This window comes from Brienomyrus brachyistius, chromosome 19 (genome assembly GCF_023856365.1).
Source record: "Brienomyrus brachyistius isolate T26 chromosome 19, BBRACH_0.4, whole genome shotgun sequence".
Classification (NCBI taxonomy): Eukaryota; Metazoa; Chordata; class Actinopteri; order Osteoglossiformes; family Mormyridae; genus Brienomyrus; species Brienomyrus brachyistius.
Window position 1 is genome coordinate 16,629,595 of NC_064551.1, and position 21,285 is coordinate 16,650,879.

At 45.0% G+C, this 21,285-nt stretch overlaps 1 protein-coding gene across 2 annotated transcripts in view; it reads right to left on the reverse strand.

Moving 5' to 3' along the window:
- Positions 1-21,285, reverse strand: part of LOC125714579 (kelch-like protein 29) — a 158,980-nt gene that overhangs the window by 94,419 nt on the left and 43,276 nt on the right. For both annotated transcript variants that reach the window (XM_048985306.1, XM_048985305.1), the window contains one exon: positions 10,891-11,200. In XM_048985306.1, the coding sequence (XP_048841263.1) occupies positions 10,891-11,157 (267 nt within the window). In that variant the 5' untranslated portion in view covers positions 11,158-11,200. The remainder of the gene's footprint in view (positions 1-10,890; positions 11,201-21,285) is intronic.

Genomic DNA, 21,285 nt, shown 5'->3' on the forward strand with positions numbered 1-21,285 from the left:
TACAGCATCATACACAAGCAAAAACTCGCAGTAATTACTCATTCCTTTTGCTGAAGACGTGCAACAAACCCGCCTTGCGTTAACAGTTTTCATACTATTTATTAATTTCAGAACATCACCGTGAGAAATTCAATTCAATTCTGCAAATTAAAAGATGCATCTTACACAGGAGGGCTGTTATTAACAAGTCCACATCTCATGGGTCAGCAATTAATCAGCAACTAATGGATGAAGGTAAATGCTGAGGAGGATGCTGAGCGCAGCCACACGTCCTTCGTGAAACATACACAAAAAGGCCGAAAACCGAGCTGCCTCATTAGACACTGCAAAATGAATAATCATTTCAAAATTACATGCATAAATATCTTGCGATTAATTGAAGTAGCCATCATAATAATGGCGACTGACGGGGTTCTCTGAAGAGATGCAAGAGTTCATTTAGTCACCTAATACTGCAAATAAATTAATGACAAAGAGTTTGTTCTTGATTTCGACTGTAATGGCATTGGACAGGAAATACGGGTCCCCCTTTAGAAGTATCCCCTTCTGCGTGTGGGGGGCCGGGGGGACGATGGAAGGTAATCGTGGTAGAAACTTTATGACCAGCCTGAAAACAGGATGTGCGTTATCCATCGGCAAACCCAGTGTCATCTTTACCACAGATAAATCATTATCAGTCATGATCAAAAAAGACTCGGGGAAACACAACAGTCGAGATCATAAAGAAGAATTACATTAAATATCCATTCACTGTGCTGCCAGAAATATTTTAATAGTATTAACACTACCCTTATTTAATTTAGGATACTAAACTCACCACACACAGAGTATGTTTTATGTATATGAGAAAACTTGGAAGTATTGATAGATAAGCAACAAAACAATGTTGTAAAAAAATGACTGAGTTTCTCTTGTGTGCGTTAATGTTTCGCTGCAAAGCTGGAACGGCACTCTATGCCGCTGTCTGGTACCGCTCTCACACAAGGGCGACGGCAGAACGGGTCGGCGGATCGGCACCGCGTGACCGTGCGTGTGCCAGTAGCGACAGCTGCCGGTTTTAACACGCTCAGGTGTAATTCGGCGGGTGCCGCTGGCCCGCTGACACGCCAGTGAAAGTGATTCATTAGGAGGTGTGAAGCTGCCCTCCGTACTCGAATAAAGGTCACCTGTAACTATGAGAAACACAGCTCCTTAAACAACGGGGACCCACGGGCTCGGGCCGGGAGAGCGCCGTGCCGTGCGGGAGAGTGTCGAGGTTTCCGTGAGGACGGCTGGTGCCTCCTGCTATGGTCCCAGTGTAACAAATTCCCCAGTGCCCACATCTCTGCCCTCCATCAACTGGAAAAACATTAAGTTCAGCAAAGCCTTTGGATGCCAGTGAACGAATCTCAATTTCAAAATAACCTACTACATGTCTCTGATTGGCAGAGGATTAACCATCACATATCCCAACATCCTCCCATCCAGGGTGTACTCAGATCTGTGTCCTGTGCTGCCTGAAATAGGCTCCAAGCCCCCGGTGACCCTGACCAGGTTAAGCAGTTAAAACATGGATGGAAGGATTGATGCATGTTCAGACACAATGGCATCACTGGGCAAACCAAATCTGTTTACTGCAGGCCGTGTTCAGCAAACGAAGGCCACATCTGCTGCCATTGTTCATACCGCTGGCCATCCCATAATCGCAGAAGACAGGGCAAAAAAGGCCGTCAGTGAGGAACCCGTCTGCCAGCTCGGACGTGGGCCTTTCGTGTCGATGGGAGATGATTAACGAGCAGCGAATGACGGTGACTTGCTGTGCGTTTGGGATGCGGCATGAACACGTGTGAGACTGCGCATCCATGGCTGCGCAGAAGCGCAGTCGGACAGCATCACAATGGGACCGATTTCCACCAAATTAAACCAATGATCTGGCTCTTTGAGCCTTTCATTTTATCGTCAATACACGTGTGATTTATTATTATGCAGGTTGAGTCTAAATCTTGACACAGTTGACGTTTGAGTCACGTGGACTTAATTCTGGGAACACAGACACCAAACGCACATCACAGCAGGGTGACAGGTACAGCTGGAGCTGTGGTTCTGCTCGAGGGGGCGATCGCGCCGCATTCGTGCCCCCACCCTCACCACAGAAACGGCCAGCCAGGTGTCACCTCGCCCTCTGATCTTTAACAAAAATTGGTTTCTTCCCCCCCCCCCCCCCCCCCAATAAAAAGGTCATAAAAACGCAAGTAAAGCTGTTAGACACCCCCGTATCTGGCAGGTGTCCCCGCTAACGCCCCGGATGTACGCCTGACACCGAGCACCAAGGCCGCTCTCGCCACAAGCGCACCGACGTAACGGATAGCTTAAATTAAATGTTTAAACCGATTTCAGCCGAGTTCACCGCAAGGTAAAGCGTAACCTGCTGGATGAATGGTTCAAGCTCAAAGGGGCTTGATTAGAATTACGATGAATAAAACATGAGATTTAACAAGAAGGCTAAACAAACGCAGCACGTTTCCTCTGGATGCAGAGTCGCAGAATTAAAAAAAAAAGTTTTAAAAAAGAGGACTAATGACAGGATTGTGGCACAGAAGAGGGAACGGCGATGTCAGCAAGACGACGCGGGACACACGTCGGAGAAAATCTGCCCACGAAAACGAGCGAGACAAAAACTCTCTGTGAAACGGAACGAACGTCTGAAACGGGCATCCAGAAAAGGTTGCCCACCTCAGCCAGGCAGAGCGGCCGTTTGAATTTAGGACAAAAGAACCTCAAAGGACAAAGCTTTTACTGTCAATAGAGAAAGTCGCTATATGCCGCGAATTTTCTCTGGCTCAGGGGCTGAATGTACAATGCGCTCTCTGACATCCACAGCTCGCGGAGTGCCTTTGAAAAGCACGAGAACAGAAGAGATCAGGTATTAAAGGCACGAATATATACATTACATTACAGAGAGATGTACGCTACGGAAAATATAAACACGGTAAACAGAGGAAGGCCCTGTGGTTATGCGCTTTTCCTCCTCCCCTCTGTCTGGACGAAGAAACCAGGCGAGCTTCATGGATTGTATCTACGGCTGACAGCTACGTTACCGGTTATCACCCGGCCTCAGCGGCGATGCTGGGTGAACCACGGCACAATCTTCAGGCAATTAATTCTCAGGGCAGATGAATGTAATCAAGATTGCCGGGGCCTCGGAAATAAAGGAAGCAGCACCTCGGCCCGGAACGCCAAACGCTGCATTCGCCAACGCAAATGGAGTTCGGCCCACATCAGGAGAACCTTCTGGCTGTTATGTTAACTGAGGAGAGAAAAATGCATGTGGATCAGACCTTCTCTGAATTATAGCTATATGACTATACAAGTATAGCTCTGTCAGCAAATACATACCATTATTCAAAGCTGAGAAAACCATCTTTGTCATATAATTATTGTAGGAAATTCAAGGATGCATCATTTCTTCTTCTGATACAGCTGACTTCACCCAGAAGAACAGCCCAGAAATGCAGTCCAGACAACTTTGGTTCACTAAGCATTATTTTCTAACTCTTTCTTCAAATCAATTCCCTTAGCAGCTAAAAATCTTTGTGTAAATGCACACAGCTGAGTGTTCCGACCCACAGCTGATTCAGCATTAACATGCCAAAAGATCAGCTGAAAATGTCATGTCGGTATTTTATGAGGAATGGACACCTGAGTTGAAAATTAAAAGTCTAGGTGCTAAAACAGGACTATCTGTGTTTTTCTATAAGGCATCATTCTTTGGGTCCTTGTAAGATTTTGGGGGCAACATTGATGTTTGCTATGCAGGACCTGGGTAACTTCAGGTTACTGATTGCATTCAGTATTTCACTTATTTACCGGACATTTTTATGCAAAGGGATGTACATTTTTTAGAGGGCAAGTCCAGTCGGTCTCTGAAGCAACTAGGTGTTAAGGGCCTCGCTCAGGGGCCCAATGGTGAAACTGCTCTGCAAAACTTGGGATCTGAACCCACGACCTTCTAATCACTGGCACAGGGTCCTAATTCTCTGAGGTACAGCTCCATTCCGGGATTTAGGCCTTCCGGAAGCCCATGGACACTAGAAATTATGCTGCGGGGTCATCAGTATTTCTTCTGAAAATAGGACTGTATTAATCAAGTGAGACACAGGCTGCACTGCTGCAAGGCAAACTGATCGTCCCTCCTGATTACATCCATGCGCTCGGGGTCTCTGTCCTCGGCTTAACAGAGCAATCATATGCACCGTAAGTCGCCTCGGAGAGACAAATCCAATTTCGAACGGTGAAACCTCTCATTTTACTGTCTGCCAAGTAAACGAAAGTTTGCTGCTGGTATTAATCAGCACGGGCAACTTCTTAAAGCAACTGTCTCTGTTAGGGACGTGAACTGTTTAAAAAAAACAGAAGCTCCATATGAGATTACGAGCTGCCTGCCTAGAAGTACTGTTTCTTTGGAGAACGCGTGTTCGTTTGTGTGGCTTCCTTCAGCAGTAAATACGAGGAACAGCAGAGGAAATGATAGACTTGAGGGGTTTTCTATTTAAACCTGTACCAAGTTCAACTTGAATTAGATTACAGTGGCCATATAGCGGTAATCTGCTTTACTCGGGTAAGATTATTCTGGAACAGTTTGCAGTAATAACTGTAACTACCGCTCAGTACTGTATTTATTTACATCCTTTCATCCAGACGAAAGTCTGAACATTTAATGCACGATAAACCATTTTTAACCCTTTAGGGTCCTGGTCCCAACCAGACAATTTAGACAAAATACAGTTGTCATGCACACCGGGGCACGGACCTGGGACAGGGGAAGCATTAACAAGAGTCAAGGAATCAGGAGAATATGGGATTTCATTGGGAAAACACACCACTCTACATAAACCGATGTCATATGACATATGACAACTGGTAACACGAGGATTCCACACGAGGTAGCGAGGGGGGCGTGGCACATGGGAGGATCAGACGAGCAGGGCATGACCGCAGTGGCCTATTTATTACACAAACACACATCCATCCATCTTCCTTAACTGCTGATCCAGTACAAGGTCGCCATGAGACTGGAGCTGATTTTAGGAAGCATTCAATGGATGGGAACCAGCCAATCAGAGGTCTCACACATGCAGTCACCCATTAAGGATGATGTAGTGACATCAGTTCACCCAAGAGTTTCTTCTTTAACTGGGGGAGGAGTTCTGGTGCACGTAGGAAACCTGCCCAAACATGGAAATGCAAATTCTGTGCCCACAGAGATGAGGGCAGGAATCAAATACCAAACCGTGGAGTTGACGGGCCATAATGCCATCAGCTGGACTAACCCTAACCCCACATGCATTTAGATCAGAATCAGAGCTCACATTAATGCCAGGATGTACAGACATACCAGAATATTTTGTGGCCCAGTGCCAAACATGAAGTACATGATAATACAGCATTTTACATCATCACAATATTTACATAGATCAAGGATCTCATGAAAGAGTTTCTTCTGAGATGTCATACTCAGTTCACATATTTCACATAGCATTACACGCTTTCCCAATACACCTGGAACCTTGTGCACCTTGTCATGTTGTCAGCTTAACTCCACCTCCACTCCGCAAGAAAAGGATCCCCTGCGATCTCCGGCACAGTCACCTTCTCTGCTAAAACGGATTCAGCCGAGCATTGAAGAGTGACACCGCGGTATCGCCGAGATCCCTGACCTCCCCGACAGCTGTCCGAGAACACGGCACGTAAAAGCGACTGCAGCCACGCAAGACGCATGAGCGCGAGCCTGAAGCACAATCAGACATCAAACGCATTACGTACTGCATGCATGGCGCCTATTCCTTTGTTGTGTCGCCATTAGCCGCTCAACCGTTTCATATGATCCATCCTTTCTTCTCTAGCTGGATGGAGCCCTTCCCAGGCAGCAGAGGGTGTCAGGCAGGGGACACCTTGGATAGAATGCCAGTGCATCACAGGCTCTGAAAACACACACCACGGGCAATTAAGACACCTAAATATGCCTGACTGCATTTTTGGAGTAAAGCAGAGCACTCCGCAGAGACCCATGCAGACTCCACATGCGGCGGAGGTGCGATTCAACCCCCAATACTGGGGATGTAAGCCGACAGCGCTGCCAGTGAGATGCAGATTCTTGCATTACTCAGGAATATTTTTGTATAACTGAACGATAACCATACATATTATTAACTGAGCAGACGCTGATATCCTCAGTGACGAACATTCCCAGAGGCACGGCGATGTAAGATATTAAGCCAGACAACATGAACACTCAGAAATATTACATATTCTTCTGTGTCGCTGTACGTGCGGAAGACCAGCGATTTCTTAAGCAGCAGACTGTTCCGTGGAGTCAAGCAAGATGGCTTCAGCATCCATTAATATCCCCTGGCATGTTGGGGACAGACCGTTTGATCTCTGACTGTCATTTGATTTAAAGTACCCTATTTTTAAAAACCCGTAACAGGTGAAACAGTTCAGTGCTATTAGTCTGCAAGGTTTGCTAATGCAGCAACACATTTCATGCACTTCTGCACCCGGCAGAATAGAACGCAGCTTCTCTGCATTGAATCAGCTTGGGAGCAGCATTTATTGTACATTTCAAAGCTAATAAAACCAAGAATTCAAAACATAAATGTGTGGTTACGTTTGAGCCACATATAAAACTCTTCTGCCAAGGGTAGGGGGCACGACAATTAGCGAGCTTAGAAATTGACTGGATTCTACACATAGATGCGGTATCTAGTTTACAAGATCTTTGTAGTGTTCAATTTAACAAAGTAATTTAAGAAAAAAATGAAGTTATCTGACCATAAAGGAAACTTTTCCCATCGCCACTTTCAGGCAGCTGGGGGCATAGTGGTTAGGAACGCAGACTCATAGGTTACTCATTATGAGTCCCAGGGGAACCTGCTGTCATACTTTCAGGAAAGTACTTCATGTAAACTGCTTCAGTAACTTAGCAAGCAGTATTGTTGGATAAATAAGGTCAAAAGAGCATGTAAGCATACATTACAGTAGCCAGCCGATTGTAAAGTTATACGCTTAAATTAAAACAGCAAAACTGCTATGCCAGCAACTATCACCTAGAACTATATTTTTTAAACAAAAGACTTTGTCTGAGCAATAAACTGTAAACGTGGTACTCAAGTGAACTGGGCTTTACTGTCATACCGGCCATATACAGGTATACGGTGGCATGAGATATGACACCCCCCTGAGACCAGTGTACAACACAGAGGTGAAGCACAAAACACAGAACAGTGTGAAGGGTTGGGGGGGGGAGTATTCGCAGGAACAGCTACAGTACGTATACAAAGCATGGGATTCTTTGAGTTATTGAAGTTAAAATAGCTCCTCTTCCTGTGTCTTTGTAGCATGCCAGAGATTTCAACGCCTGCCCTGTCCATCTTAACCCCCCCCCCCCCCCCCCTCACAATTCACACGTTACAGAAATAAAACCGCAGCCTTTAATTCCATTCAAATGTTTCTCGATCAACGCTGGGATGAGGAAATGAATAAGCATCCAGCCCCCCCCCCCCCACCGTCAACCCTGTCCCCATGAAAATTAATTTGCCAGCAGCCCTGTTCATCTACAGCAGTTTGTTCAAAGAGATCCACACTTCTAACGTAACACGACTTATTTTCAACGTGTAGGTAGGGAAAAAATAACACGGTAGCGCAGTGGCTGCTGCTGTTTCCAAAGCCAGATGTGCAAATGAAGGCACGGCGCCTCACAGCCAGGCAGCCAGCGGAGACTGAGGCTTCGGTTGCTGCACATAGCAACGCATTAAACTGGCTGTGAGAGACACTGAACCGTGTACAAAACGCTGCAGCCCTGCACACCGAATCCACGCTGTGACGGAGGCCCCTTTTCATCCCCATTTCCAGGCAGATTCATTGTCTTTTTTTTCCAAGACTCTTTCCAAGAAACTTTTCGGCTCCTAAATAAGCATCATTATCTTTCCAGAGTGGCGCCTATTTAAAATGGTTCCGATTAAGATTTTTTTTTTAATTAAGTATGTTAGTAGAGTGGGTTTGCTTCAGTTCATTAATAACTAGTAATGAGAAACATCCTTATCAGCATTTCGTACATCGGTCCTACTCGTTTTAATTGCTTTTTAAAGCCGTCTTCTGATAGCATTCGCAACGAGGGAAACGGTACCTGGATTAGCGTCATTTCACACTGAAAACGCAGACCAGCAAGACGTGAAAAGAACACGACAACGAACGGACCTGCTTTCAATGAACAGGATTTCACTTCCCACTATTTGAGATTGTACATACGCGTTACGTTTCCATTTGCCCTCCGTGGAAGATTAGACCAATAGAAGCGGGATTAACTGGCCATTCCATACTTGGAGGAAATTTCAATGTTTAGGTGAATGTAGGATTATGAGTAACAATTAACCCGTGTTACAGAAATGGATTTCATGTAAAAGTAATACTTAGACCGGATTAGCACTTCCTGTTTTCACCACTATGTAAAATGGGTCATATTTCATAAGGCTTCATATTAATAATTCTGCACATATGAACAGGATGGTGGCTCAGTGGGCAGCACTGTGGATTTATACTTCTGGGCTTAGGAGTTCAAAAACCACGTCTGCTCTCTGCGTGAAGTTTTTATGTCCTCCTTGTATCCTACAGTCAGGATCCAAATTACCAAATGAATATGTTTGCTTTTGTACAGGATGGACTGCTATCTTATCCAGGTTGCTGTCTGAGATGAGATGGCTCCACCTCTTGCCAGATAAGGGTGGTTAGGAAATTGCTTGGAGCACGTATTCATCAAGTTTCTTCAAACACATTTACATTTTTATTTATTTTGCGCACTCTTCTACCTAGGGTGATGTACAATCTGAAGTTGGGTCAGCCAGTTGCTGGTGCAATTTGAGGTTACAGGCCTTGCTCGAGGGCCCAACGGTGAAATCACTCAGTCAACCCTAGAATTTGAGCCAGTGACCTTTCAATCACACGCACAGCATTGTAACCCACGGAGTCCCACACCACGTCACAGGAAAAATGCAAGGAGCATTATTATTTCACTGCAAATGCCACAGGTAAAAAGAAAAAAAAAAAACAACTTTCAATTTCCATGAAATTACGTGACAAATGTATGCAAATGGACGGTTTCTAACTGCTGCTGGTCTAAATAATTCTGATCGCCCCATTCTCCAAGGCGATTTGCTCCCGGGAAAACTCTCATACAAGTGGCTTTAATGTTATTAATCAGCAGGGTGTAAACAGCACCTTCAGAAGCGAGGGCGGACATTTATCTTTTAACAGAGCCACTAGAAACATGTGCTTGTGCACGTCACTCGCCACGGACGGCGAAATTACCCCCCGCCAGTCTGAACCGGACGGCAGTTTGCTGGTGTTTTCCTTTGCGCTTGATTCAGTTTATTCCTGCAGGCAGCAGTAGCAGATGGTATAGTCGCCATCTGAATGTTGCTTAAAAATCCTGCAAGGACAAGATTCGACTCTTCATAGCTTGTCACATAACATTGCTAACCTTACTCATTTTTCTGAATGCGTAAAATCACGTGTTTACTTCTGACAGGGAGGAGTCTCTAAGCACCCCTGCCCCTGCCCTGAGATCCAGGGGCCCTGCCTGGGGTGACTTTAGCCGAGGGCCGATCGATAATCAGCCTGTCTGCTCTGTGCAGGAGATGAGTCATGACGATAGGCTACGGAAAATAACATCAATCCACGCAGGGGATGGCAACTTGGGGCTTTCATGGCAGATGACAGAGAAGTATAGCTTGCGATATCGAATGCTAGCGATTAATGCAACTCTATTCCTTGTGGAGTGTGTGTGTGTGTGTGTGTGTGTGTGTGTGTGTGTGTGTATGGGAGAGGGGGCTTTCACTAAAACTATTTTTTCCTGCACAATTATCAACTAAATTTGAAAGGAACATGATAACACTGAGCTTAACGACACGTTTTAAATACTAATGCCTATGCCAACCTTAATATCCATTTAGAATGAATATAAATACATTTAGCCTCAAGTGTCGCTAAAAAGCAAATTTCTCCGTCATGACTGAAATAAACAGCTCTGCTAATCTTTCACGGGGACAGGACAACAACAGCAAAATATCATGGTCATATACAGAAGTTTGTGCACATGACATGAATTAATAAAGGCTTCATTTATGCACACACACATTCTTGCACAGAAATAAGTAAAGCATCTTGCTCTGTAGTGTAACTGGAAACAAATGCCCAGAGTAAAAAAAAAAAAACAGAAAATATGATTAAACGAAAACCTGGTATCTTTCTTTGCACCTTCCCCTGAAAGTATAAGATATAAATCCAGAAAACTAATAAATAAAATGAGGTGTGAAAAAACATAAATACTGCTCAGATTCCTACAGGACTTTCTCTTCTGGACGTTCTGAGCAGTGACCAAATTCAACCCTCCCTTTGTCATTATCATTACTATCATCACCACTTGCTGTCTGTATGTCGCACTATCATCCTGGGTGGACGTTACCTCGTGCCTCTGTATCGCTCATGGGAGTTTATGTTCTGAGGGCAGAATTCACAGAAATAACCAATCAGATTGTAGAGTGGTGGGTCCAAGCAACGACAGGAGGCGGGGCCAGCCAATTAGATGTCTTGGTCCCATCTCCTCTAGTTGTTTGCACCCACCTCTTCTACAATGTGATTGCTTATCTTGCTGAATCAATCATTTTCTGTTCTGCCCTCAGAACATTTTTGTGCGAGTGAAACTCCCAAGAGCCACTGTATACCTGTATGACAGTAAAGTCCACTTGACTTGACTTGAAACAATCACAGATGAACACAGGAAGTGAAAACAGGACAAGCTCTGTGATTTGAGCAAATCCCATGAGGTGAGAGCGCGCCCCCCCCCCACTGGCTTACCTTGGAGGTGGCGGTGCTGGAACTGGAGCCGATGCGTTTACATGCCAGCTCGTTGCTGGTGGTCGTCACGGCGACCGTTGCAGGGCTGGGAAGCAATGAGGGGATGACGGGCAGGGGCAGCAGTCCCGGCCGGTTGTTGCCGCCTGTCCCCGCGCAGCTGCCGCTGTTGCAGTTGCCGTTGTGGCCATTGTTAAGGGCCACCCCTCGATCCCGCCGTTCCCAAGCACCGCGGTAATCCCGCTCGAAGCGGTTGTGGTGTCGGGACATCTCCGCCGGGGTGCGCTCTGCCTCAGAGTGAACTCAAGTCGGCCTGGGAAGAAGGGAGAAAGTGAAAAGCCCTTTAGGAGCGTGTTGACGGGGCAACACTGGAGCCAGAGCTCATGGGAGCCACAGAGGCTGCTGACGACCTGCTGCTATTGCTGTTACACAGACCAAGCTGTGAGCGCTTCACAAGGCTGAGCTCTGAGCTCACAGGTCTATCCTCTGTCATCCACCTGGAAAGTTTAGATCCAAACCAGCATTATGTGAAGTGACTGCCCGTTGGGATTTTCAATCTTTTCATAATTGCATTTAACAGCTTTACAATTTTAAAATGAATTACATAAAATTAATTTCAGTAAATCCGTATTTACGCAAAACCATCCGAGATACTTAGTTCACAGGTATGTGAATTAAACACCTTATCTTTTCGTTTTTTTGATATGTGTTCTTTAGTACGTAATTACTAATTATTAGTATTTGCTAAGTGGTCTCTTTGAGTCGTACAGAAAGATAAATCCAGCTCACATAAGAGTTTGTGGAACGGATTACTGGCATCATTTCAGAAGCGCCTGAAAGCACTGCTGTGCTTGATACAAAGCTTTGTGTTTGTAATTAAACGTTTTATGCAGGTTCTGTGCAGTATGCCACAGGAATCTGACAGGCAAAGGTGATCATTCATGTACTGACGTGTAACCTGCTCTGTTAGAATGTGAACCCCCCCCCCCCCCCCATGAATTCAGTGATGAGTGAAGGTGTTAATAAGTGTCACCTTTGTCGCCCAAGTCTGCCACACAAGAGATGACCTCATAAAAGGCCAACACCAGGATCTGAAACGCAAATGCCTGTAAGGAACAGAGCAATGCGGCTATCAGGGGTTCACATACAAACAGGCCAGACACCGTGAAAACTGTGAAAGCTGACTGTATGCATTCATGAATAAATAACCTGCTTGATTATGACAAAACAGCATCAAATTCACTGGATGTCATATTATAAAAGATAAGTATCCATAAATATGTCTCATGCTTAAGATTTACAAACCAGCATACATGCATGACTGTCCAACCTTGAGGATTTGTGTCCAGAACAATTTTTCCATTGTCCCCCACCACAGTCCCCCCCCTCCTCTCCCTGCCCCCCCCCCCCCCAACCCCACCGAGTGCATAAAAGATTTTTCATCAGAGTTAGGGAACTGGAACTTATGGCTGGTGACTGGCACCGCAATTATGACAATTATGAACGTCTTCAAACGGAGTCTCTGCAGAAAATCGGAATCTGATGGCAGACGGGGGCCCCCCGGTGCTGCAGAGAGCCCATAATTGGCGCTGCCATGCCGTGTGTGTTGCTCTGGACAGAATTGGAACAGTGAAGCGGAGCCTAACCAGCCTCAGGAGACATTCCAGGAGCTGGTGTGGCGTAGACTCCAGCTGCAAAACGCTAGATTTTTTATGTTGGACAGTGTTGCTAACATTCACCGGTTCATATTCTCAGCTGATTCCCCTTTGCCTGTGGCCTTTCCAGCACCTACATGCCCCCCCCCCCTTAATGTTTTGTTTATTTATGTTTATTGGACCCTTACTCTGAAAGTGATATACATTTTTTTGTAAGGAAGCAGTGTAAGCTCGTCCTTGGAGTAATTGAGGGCTCAGAGCCTCGCTCAAGGGCTCAACCGTGAAGTCACTCAGCTGACCATGGGATTTGACCCAAACACAGACGGAGAGACCTACGCTAATGAGCTACACACCGAGGGTGTTCCTGAACTTCCAAAGAAAACATGACAATAGGTGAAGAACTTAACCGCCTTCTTACTGGTTTATTTGTGGATGCTGTATTAGCTTATTAGCTGAAGGCTGAATCAGCTCCAGCATCAGAGTGATTGACCGTCTGCAGACAATGAGCTCCACATGGCTGCAGGCCACCTCGCCTCTCCCAGCCAATCGGCTTCCAGCATGGCCAATAGATTTTATTTAATCAAATTTTTTTTCAGCTCCTGCCTGGTGGTACACCAGCCTGCATTAATTTAACTCCAATCAAGGCTGTACGTGAAAGACATGACTCCATAATGGAATCTGTAGGGGTCATGCATACATGTGTGTGGGTAGATGTGGGCTGGCCTCAAAAATAAAGATTCCAGCTCTGATTCAGACAAGCTCTCCTAGCTGAAAGAAACACGACCGCTAAGAGCGGCTGATGTAGCTAATGCTGCTACGTAACACTGAGAATTCTGAAAGGTGTGAGTGAGGAATTTTGAAGGTTCCTCATTTCCGAAACACAAATAGCAACTGAACTATAAGACATTGAGATAGTTTGAGAGATAAAGCTGGAATTGCAGAAATTACCACACAAAAGGTAGCTTGATCACTGTTTGACACAAAATGCTATAAGCTAAACGGAAGATCACGCTTTCATCTTTCATATCTACTGGAATTTTACAATTTATGTATAAGTGCCATACCTCTATGTGACGTTTTCGATCTCTCCAGCGTTTTACTCTGTTACCTAAGAAAACTGGAGCAATTAGGATGATGCTCATGACTAATTAAGTGGCATGATCAAACAGAATGGGTATGCCGTATGGGCCTAATTAGCTAAATTAGATCACAATTAAGTGTTAAGTCTTGGTTATGACGTGGAATGTATGTCACACAGAGGTATGTGTTGGAGCAGCAACACAGGGAACAGTAATGCTGCAGTCATCAGTCTTTCTTTAAGAAGTGTCGATGTTATCCAATTAAATAAATTAATCCCGGCTCTCTCTTCTGCTTCCATTGAAGGTCGCAAGCACAGCATTCTGTGTCAGGGAAACACCTCTGTGTCTCACCAAACTGTCTCAATGAGATGGGTTAGGATAAAAGGCACTTTTCCACTGCACCAAGTACTCAACTTTAGGTACTAATCAGTAGTAATCAGTACTAAAAAATCTGTACTTTTTCCATTGATTTCCAGTGCAGTCCTAGTACCAAAGTACCAAACGAGCTGGGATACTCATACAGAACTCATTCAAAATCAGCAGTGGTAAACTTAAAATAATTTTTTTAACATATACCAGATAATCACCGTCAAAGTGAAAGCAATCACTAATATTGCAAAGCTTGCTAAGTTTTGTTTCCTATAACAAAGTAAAAATGTTCTACCACAACTTAACCACTTAAATGTTGTTTTTGAAAATTCTCTGCACCACAGTATAATATCCAGACAGTACGGAGGCATGAGAAACCCGGATCTCAACAGAACTGTCTATGGCGATGCTTGAGATGTGAGAATTGCATGTGCATAACATGAAATGTCGATATTAATATTGCATAATATCATACATTGCCCCGTCCTATAATAAACTATAACAGCCATTTTTTAATTCAGCACAAAACACCCTGCCTCATGTTGTCATTATGTCATTCTACACACCAGTAGATAACAAACACAGGTACTACCACAAATATTGTTGTGAAGTACCGAAAGTTTGGTACCTGTTGCAGTGAAAAAACACTAAATGATGAACTTCACTGATCCCAGCGGGAGATTCTTATGCATACAGCAGGTATTTAAGGTGCAGAGCAAACAAACATTTAATGTAAAACAAGACAAAGTGCAAAGACAGTACATACAGTGCAGACATTAAGGTGCACAAACAGAATATCCTGAAAAAGAATGTATATATTTAAGAGTGTATGGTGAGGTAAACTTGCAAATAGATCACATAGGAATTGCAGTACAACAACGGTGGGATGCTTCTTGACCTGTTGTGGCTGGGAGAGGGGGGGCACTGTATAGGAAGGTGGCATATGCTGCTCTATTTAATTAATATTCAGTGTAGTGGCTGTTTGTGGCCAGCAGGAGTGGGGGGGGGAGAGAGAAACCTCGTGGTTCCCACGCAAATGTGGGGCTTGAGGGCTGTGAACAGGGGACAGCAGTCACGCCCGTGTCACGCATCATCATTGCGAGGGATTCGTCGATCCCCGCAGTCACCAAATGCCAGGTCACTTATTTAAATCGATCACCTCTGTGCTACTCTGACCTCAGTGCTGGCAGCGCAGTGTGTGTTTTCAGCCCAGCTGAGCTCTTAATTAATTAGCCCTTTTTCTTATTAAAAGAACTGCTGGACTCAAATCAGATTACATGGCGACCACCCGTGCTACTCCCACACACATCAGGAATGCCTGTGTGTGATTAGATGTTAGCGAGAACGGGGACAGTGTGCGACTCAGCAGGTTAGGTCACTGTGTCTGTGATCGGAAGGCCGTTGGTTCAAATCCCATGGTGGGCAGAGCGATTTCACTGTTGGGCCCAGACTTATTCCAGGGACTCACTAATCCTGCTTTTTCTCGGTCGTATACCTCTGGATAAAGGCATCCGCTAAATGAATAAATGAAAGAGGAGAAGGATAAGAGAGAATGCAGTGTGAAGCCAGGTGACGATCCCTCTCTTTTGTTAGACATGTACCTCGTTTTAATCCATACAGGATGAGGCTCTGCTGTTCCCTCAGCCAAAACGCTGATCCTTGATCCCACACCCTGCTGGAGCCATTTCTCAAATTTTCTCTTTTCTTTTGCTAACGCCAAGATGGCTGCCTTTGCTTTTCATTCCTCCGTACCATCTTACTGAACCTATCTCCACTGCCTCCTCCAAGCCCTCTGGCAAATATCTCTGCCTGACATTCTGCCTGTTACTGTATATGCATGTCAATATATATATATATATATATATATATATAGTTATGATAAAATTTAAGAGCATTATACAGACACATACATAACATGGTACAGTATAACACAGGAATATATTTGATTTTTATGTGGCCTGTGCTTCCTGGGTACATTATGCATGTGATCCAAATGTGTGTAGATCCAAATAAAACAGGAGAATAATCAGACAAACATTATGATAATATCCTGGCAATTACTCTGCTGAGGGGTTCCAACAGAAATGGAGGAAGGATGGAAAAAATCCCAGAAAATCTGTAAGAAATATGCATCTTCGATTGTGCACAGTGTAGGGTTAGACAGGCGGCATTAACAGAGACTATCGAAAAGTGATACTATGGGTATGAATATTATTTTTAAGGCCAATTAGGAAAAATAATTCTTGCAGCAAAACCAGTTGTGATGGACAGTAATTACCCAGCAGATCCCTGTAAGGACCTGGGCTGCGCTGATCAGACTGGGTACAAACACATCAAAAAATATAAAAATTAAAGCCATAAGTAGCAGGATTGAATCAAAAAGGGAGCATTTTTGTCTCAGCGATAATTAGACAGTGTGGCAATTAATTTTCTCACAAGACAACGCGATGTTGAAGCTATAATGGAATCAATTATACACACGACAAAAATATATTTTAGCTTAACCATGTGGAGCTGAAAAAAAGAAATTAAAAAAGGTATTTTTTCCCCACAATGCAAAAATGCTTTTTAGGCCAAAAGATTACAAAGTGCACTTAAGAGTCTCCTCACTAGTCAGTGGATCGTCATTCCATTGCTTTTCAGAATAATACACACATCTCTGCCGGCTTTTAGGTCAGTGAAGCGTATTGGGGGACTGTGGCCACCCAAAAATCAAGAACATCCCAGTGTAAACTTGATTTCTCCCTTCTGGATCCAGGCACAAGCAAAGACAGAAGACTAAACACTTATTAATCAGCAAGTGAAAAACACTCCCTACTTCTGTAACAGTTACTGTGACCTAAAGTGCTTTTTTGTTGTGATTTTTTTTAGAAAACCACATTTGTTGCTAAAGAAGTACATACCTTCTGCGTAAACAAAGTGAAACAGCCTTACTGCGTGGTATTATAAATGAGATCGACCTTTAAATTCTTTCGGAGCAGAAAAGGCACCTGAGGTCCCTTTGTGAAAATATACTACAATGAAGTATTATAATTAACGTCAACGCTCTCAAAATAAATTTAAAGAAAAATGAAAAGCAGCATGTGGAGTGAAGGTAGTTTAATGGCTCTTTCTGAAACCCTGCCAGGGTTACGGTGTATAATTTAGTGCTGAAGTGTAAACACAAGGCTGTCGGGATAAATATCTGTAAAGCCGAAAGTGCCCACAGCCTGCCACTCCCCAGATCACCTTACAGCGACGCTTTCAGATGGCTTCTTCGTGCCAATTCACGGGATAATCCGCCTTACGGAAACCCTGCTGGGCACAGCTGGAATCGCTTGAAATCTGCAAACCTGACATGTCACTCTATTAGTGACCCCCCCCCCCCCTCCTTCTTTCCGTCCTTTGGAAGGAGGGAGGGGGTGGCGAAAATCCAGAGACCTACCCCTCACGTAGCTGACACGCTCACATTCACGGTCACATTTCTGTTGAATAAACGCATTTGTATGTAGCTCAGCGCAGATGGAGCAGGTTGCCAAAGAGATTACCCTAGCCCAGAGATGGCAGGAGGGATGCCATTGATATGTAAAGGGGCGAAGGGGGGGGGGGGGGCTGGGGAGGTGGACCGTTGACGCGAGGTACCATCACTGATGTCACAGAGCGGCAACGAGCTGCTGTGTTTCACAGCACAGGCTGTCAAAGTGAAGCTCACGGCTTGCAATGTTCTCCATCACAAGCCTGGACCTTCTCACCTCACACTAGGCGGCCTCCAGATATCTCTGCATTTCCTTCACTAGCTGAGCACTGCACACTCTTTTTATATGTAACACGCAGACTGATAAATTATGCTTAAGTGACACAGTGTTACATTACAAAGTGTATCACAGTTTATCACAGATGCAAGTACTGAAATATTGTTGACAGATTCAAAGGTTTATGGCGCAGGGGTCTGAGGAAAGACCCAGGACATACACATTTACCCGTGTCCCTATGCAGAACCCACACGGAGAGTACCACAGTTTGCTGACCCTATTTATATCTTAATGAAGCCAATCAGGACTATAAGGCTGGCGATAGGCTGCCACAGATATAAGAAAGATCACGTGCTACACAGCAGCTCAAACAGTAGCTTGTGGGACGTAATGCAGATTACGCAACTCTAAATCTACGCATGTCAAGCAGAAGAAACAGCATGGTTGGGCTGAGTAATCTGTATGGTTGGGGTGTTACTGGAGTGGGGGAAGATAATACAGGCACATGTGGCGAATGTCGAAAATTACAGGCTGCTACGCTTTGAACTGCGTCGCATGGATGGCGGGAAGGCATCAGACATCGCTAAGCTTCCTGGGCGGCAGGAGGCACGATGCAGAGACTCAGAAATCCACCGGATGCTGCCTCGCAATCACATGGTGAAGAGCAAATAGTCTGGCTTTACGGGCACTCAGAGTATCACGGCGGTAATGACCTGTCCCTCTCTGAAAAGAGCAACACCGCGGCATGGAGAAAATACCATTACGCAGGTAAAAAAAAAAAAAAAAAATCGCATGTTTTTGTGTCACTCCCCGGAGGACAGAAATGCTTCTTTTTACATCATCTTTGCAGGAACGGCGCAGGGGAGGACGGCTCTCCAGCTGGCACTCGCTCACGTTTCATGATGCTGTGCGACGGCTCGGCACAGACAGGAGAAACGTGAGATGCACACCTGTTCACCAGGACTCTGCCCTCTGCTTCACCTTGAAGTACCCCATTCATCCGCAAGAGTGATTCGGGTGTACGTCTCACTCTTACGTTCATTTTGTTATATTAGCAGAAAGAAAACTAAAACCATCTTAATTATCTCTTTTTCTATGTCTGGACAAATCTCCCTATCCCACGTTAATATAAATGTGTGTGTGTATCAAAACTAGTTTGTCATATAAAAACATTCAACCAAATAAACCTTAATGCTCTACTTATGAACAGTAGGAGTTTTTAAATTTCTTTTAATAACGTTGAATGCTGCTACCCAGCCCTCTTCATCTTCACCTTATTGTAGCTCTTACCTGCTTTGTCCAGCTGGCAGAAATACGATGAAACTGTATATATTTCCTGTTACTTAATGGAAATCCATGGGAGAGCAGATCCAGTGAAATAAAGGAACTACCTACAGACTGGATTGGGGAAGCTACGCTACATTTAATTCCAATTAGCTTAGCAGTGCGGGTTCTCTGCTTTGTTCGATGACTAAACCACCTTTAATTTTACCCTTACATACATGCACCTCCATAAGCAGCCCATCCCAGGCAGCGAAAGGGCACAGGGCAGGGGACACACTGGACGGGATGCCAGGCCATCACAGGGCACAGGGCACAGGGCAGGGGACACACTGGACGGGATGCCAGGCCATCACAGGGCACAGGGCACAGGGCAGGGGATACACTGGACGGGATGCCAGGCCATCACAGGGCACAGGGCACAGGGCAGGGGACACACTGGACGGGATGCCAGGCCATCACAGGGCACAGGGCACAGGGCAGGGGATACACTGGATGGGATGCCAGACCATCACAGGGCCCACATTCATACACACACTCACAGAGGAGGACTCAGGGCAAACACATGTGACACGGGGAGCACATGCAAACTACACACACAGAAAGGACGTGGGATTTGAACCAACAACCCTGGAAGTGTGACCCTATTGTGCCAACCAGCAAGGCATCACGCACCCCTTTTACAATATTTGATAAAAGTAGCAATGTAAAATATGATGAAATCATTTTCAGAAATGGAAGATGAATGTGCTTATTTACACATCATGGGAAGGGTCACGGAGAGGGAAGGCAGGTGCCCACGGTTGGTGTCCCGATTACTGGCCCTCAACGCTGGGATGGATTTAAAGCCGGATCCCCTCGAAGAAAGCAAAGAAGCATAGGGACCCCCGACCACGAGTGCATCATCACATGAGCAACCAAAGACTAAGGAGGGGGGAGGGGCCTTGAAGATGTTTCACTCTGTCAGTTTCTGTTTCATCTCTGAGGACCCCCTACAACTTCTCTATGGACCCCCCAAGGATGAAAACCTTTAGTTTATAGTCATGTGATTGTTTTTCTGCCCCCCAGTAACCACCATTTCTGTTTCTCTGACCCCAGCAAGGCTGTGCTGATTCTGCTCTCTTTTCTTTTCCATTCCGCACCAAAACGAAAGCTTTTCTGCGCCGTTTGTCCCGTTCACACCGAACCTCGTCTGTGCCAAACGGAGATCTAGGTCCTGCTGCGTCCTCGTGCTCAATATTTCCATACTCCTTCAAAAATTCCATAAATACTTATATACATTAGTATTATAACGCAGCGCAGAAAAGCACAAACAACAAAATGTGATTTAAGGTGTAAGATGTCACAGGTGAAATGGAACCAAAGCATGGTTATCAAAAAAAAAAAATGTGTTGGGGAATTTAGATACCATTAACACCGCTGATTAATTGAAATCTTGTGCTACAGAAAGCTGTAACTTTCGGGCTGTTGCGCTGTCATGGTCCCCTTGTGAGCTCCGCCTCCCTCAGTGAATTAACCATACCTGGTGCTTGGCCCAGCGCATGGTCAGTGCGAGGGATTGTTCCTCCATGTGGTGATGTACCGAGTGTTTCTTGCTTGTCTCCCATGTAACCCTGACCTAACCTTCCTGCCGTCTTCCTGTCCGCTCCCGTTTCCCCCGGATCCCTGTGTACTATCCACTCCCATTCAGCATCTCCGGTGTACGACTGACTTCCCCAGGTTATTTGACCTTCTATTCCATGAGCCCGGCCACATCTCTGCCTCTCCATTCTGCTTCTGTTTGCCCTGGTTCTAATAAAACTACGTGCTTTGCTCGGCATCTGGATCTCTCCCGAGTTTTCCGTCATGAGCTGTTATCACCCACTAAGCGAAATTTGGCCGATTTTGGGAGCATTGCCCATTTATGTTGAATCACGCCTCTGACTCTCTAAATTTTGACAGTGGTACCAGGGTGAGGAGGTTTAAAAGCTGTATGCTGGCACTTGGAGTTGAATCACGTTAAAATCAGGGTAGCTAAAGGCTTTATGAGGGTTTACAAACCCTTCATACGTGACCTCACCAACCTCAAATTCCCTCAGTAGCCAAACACTGAGGGAATCACGATTCATTTTATTTTATCTGTGTCTGTACAATGAGTGTATTATAATGTTAAATAATCACATGAATGTATTTACAGAATATATCTTCAGTAAATACTGACACAGATTTCAGTCAAATCAACTCGTAAATGATAAATCCTTCACTTGTCATTTGCATAAGTGCGGGTACATTTGAATGCTTCCA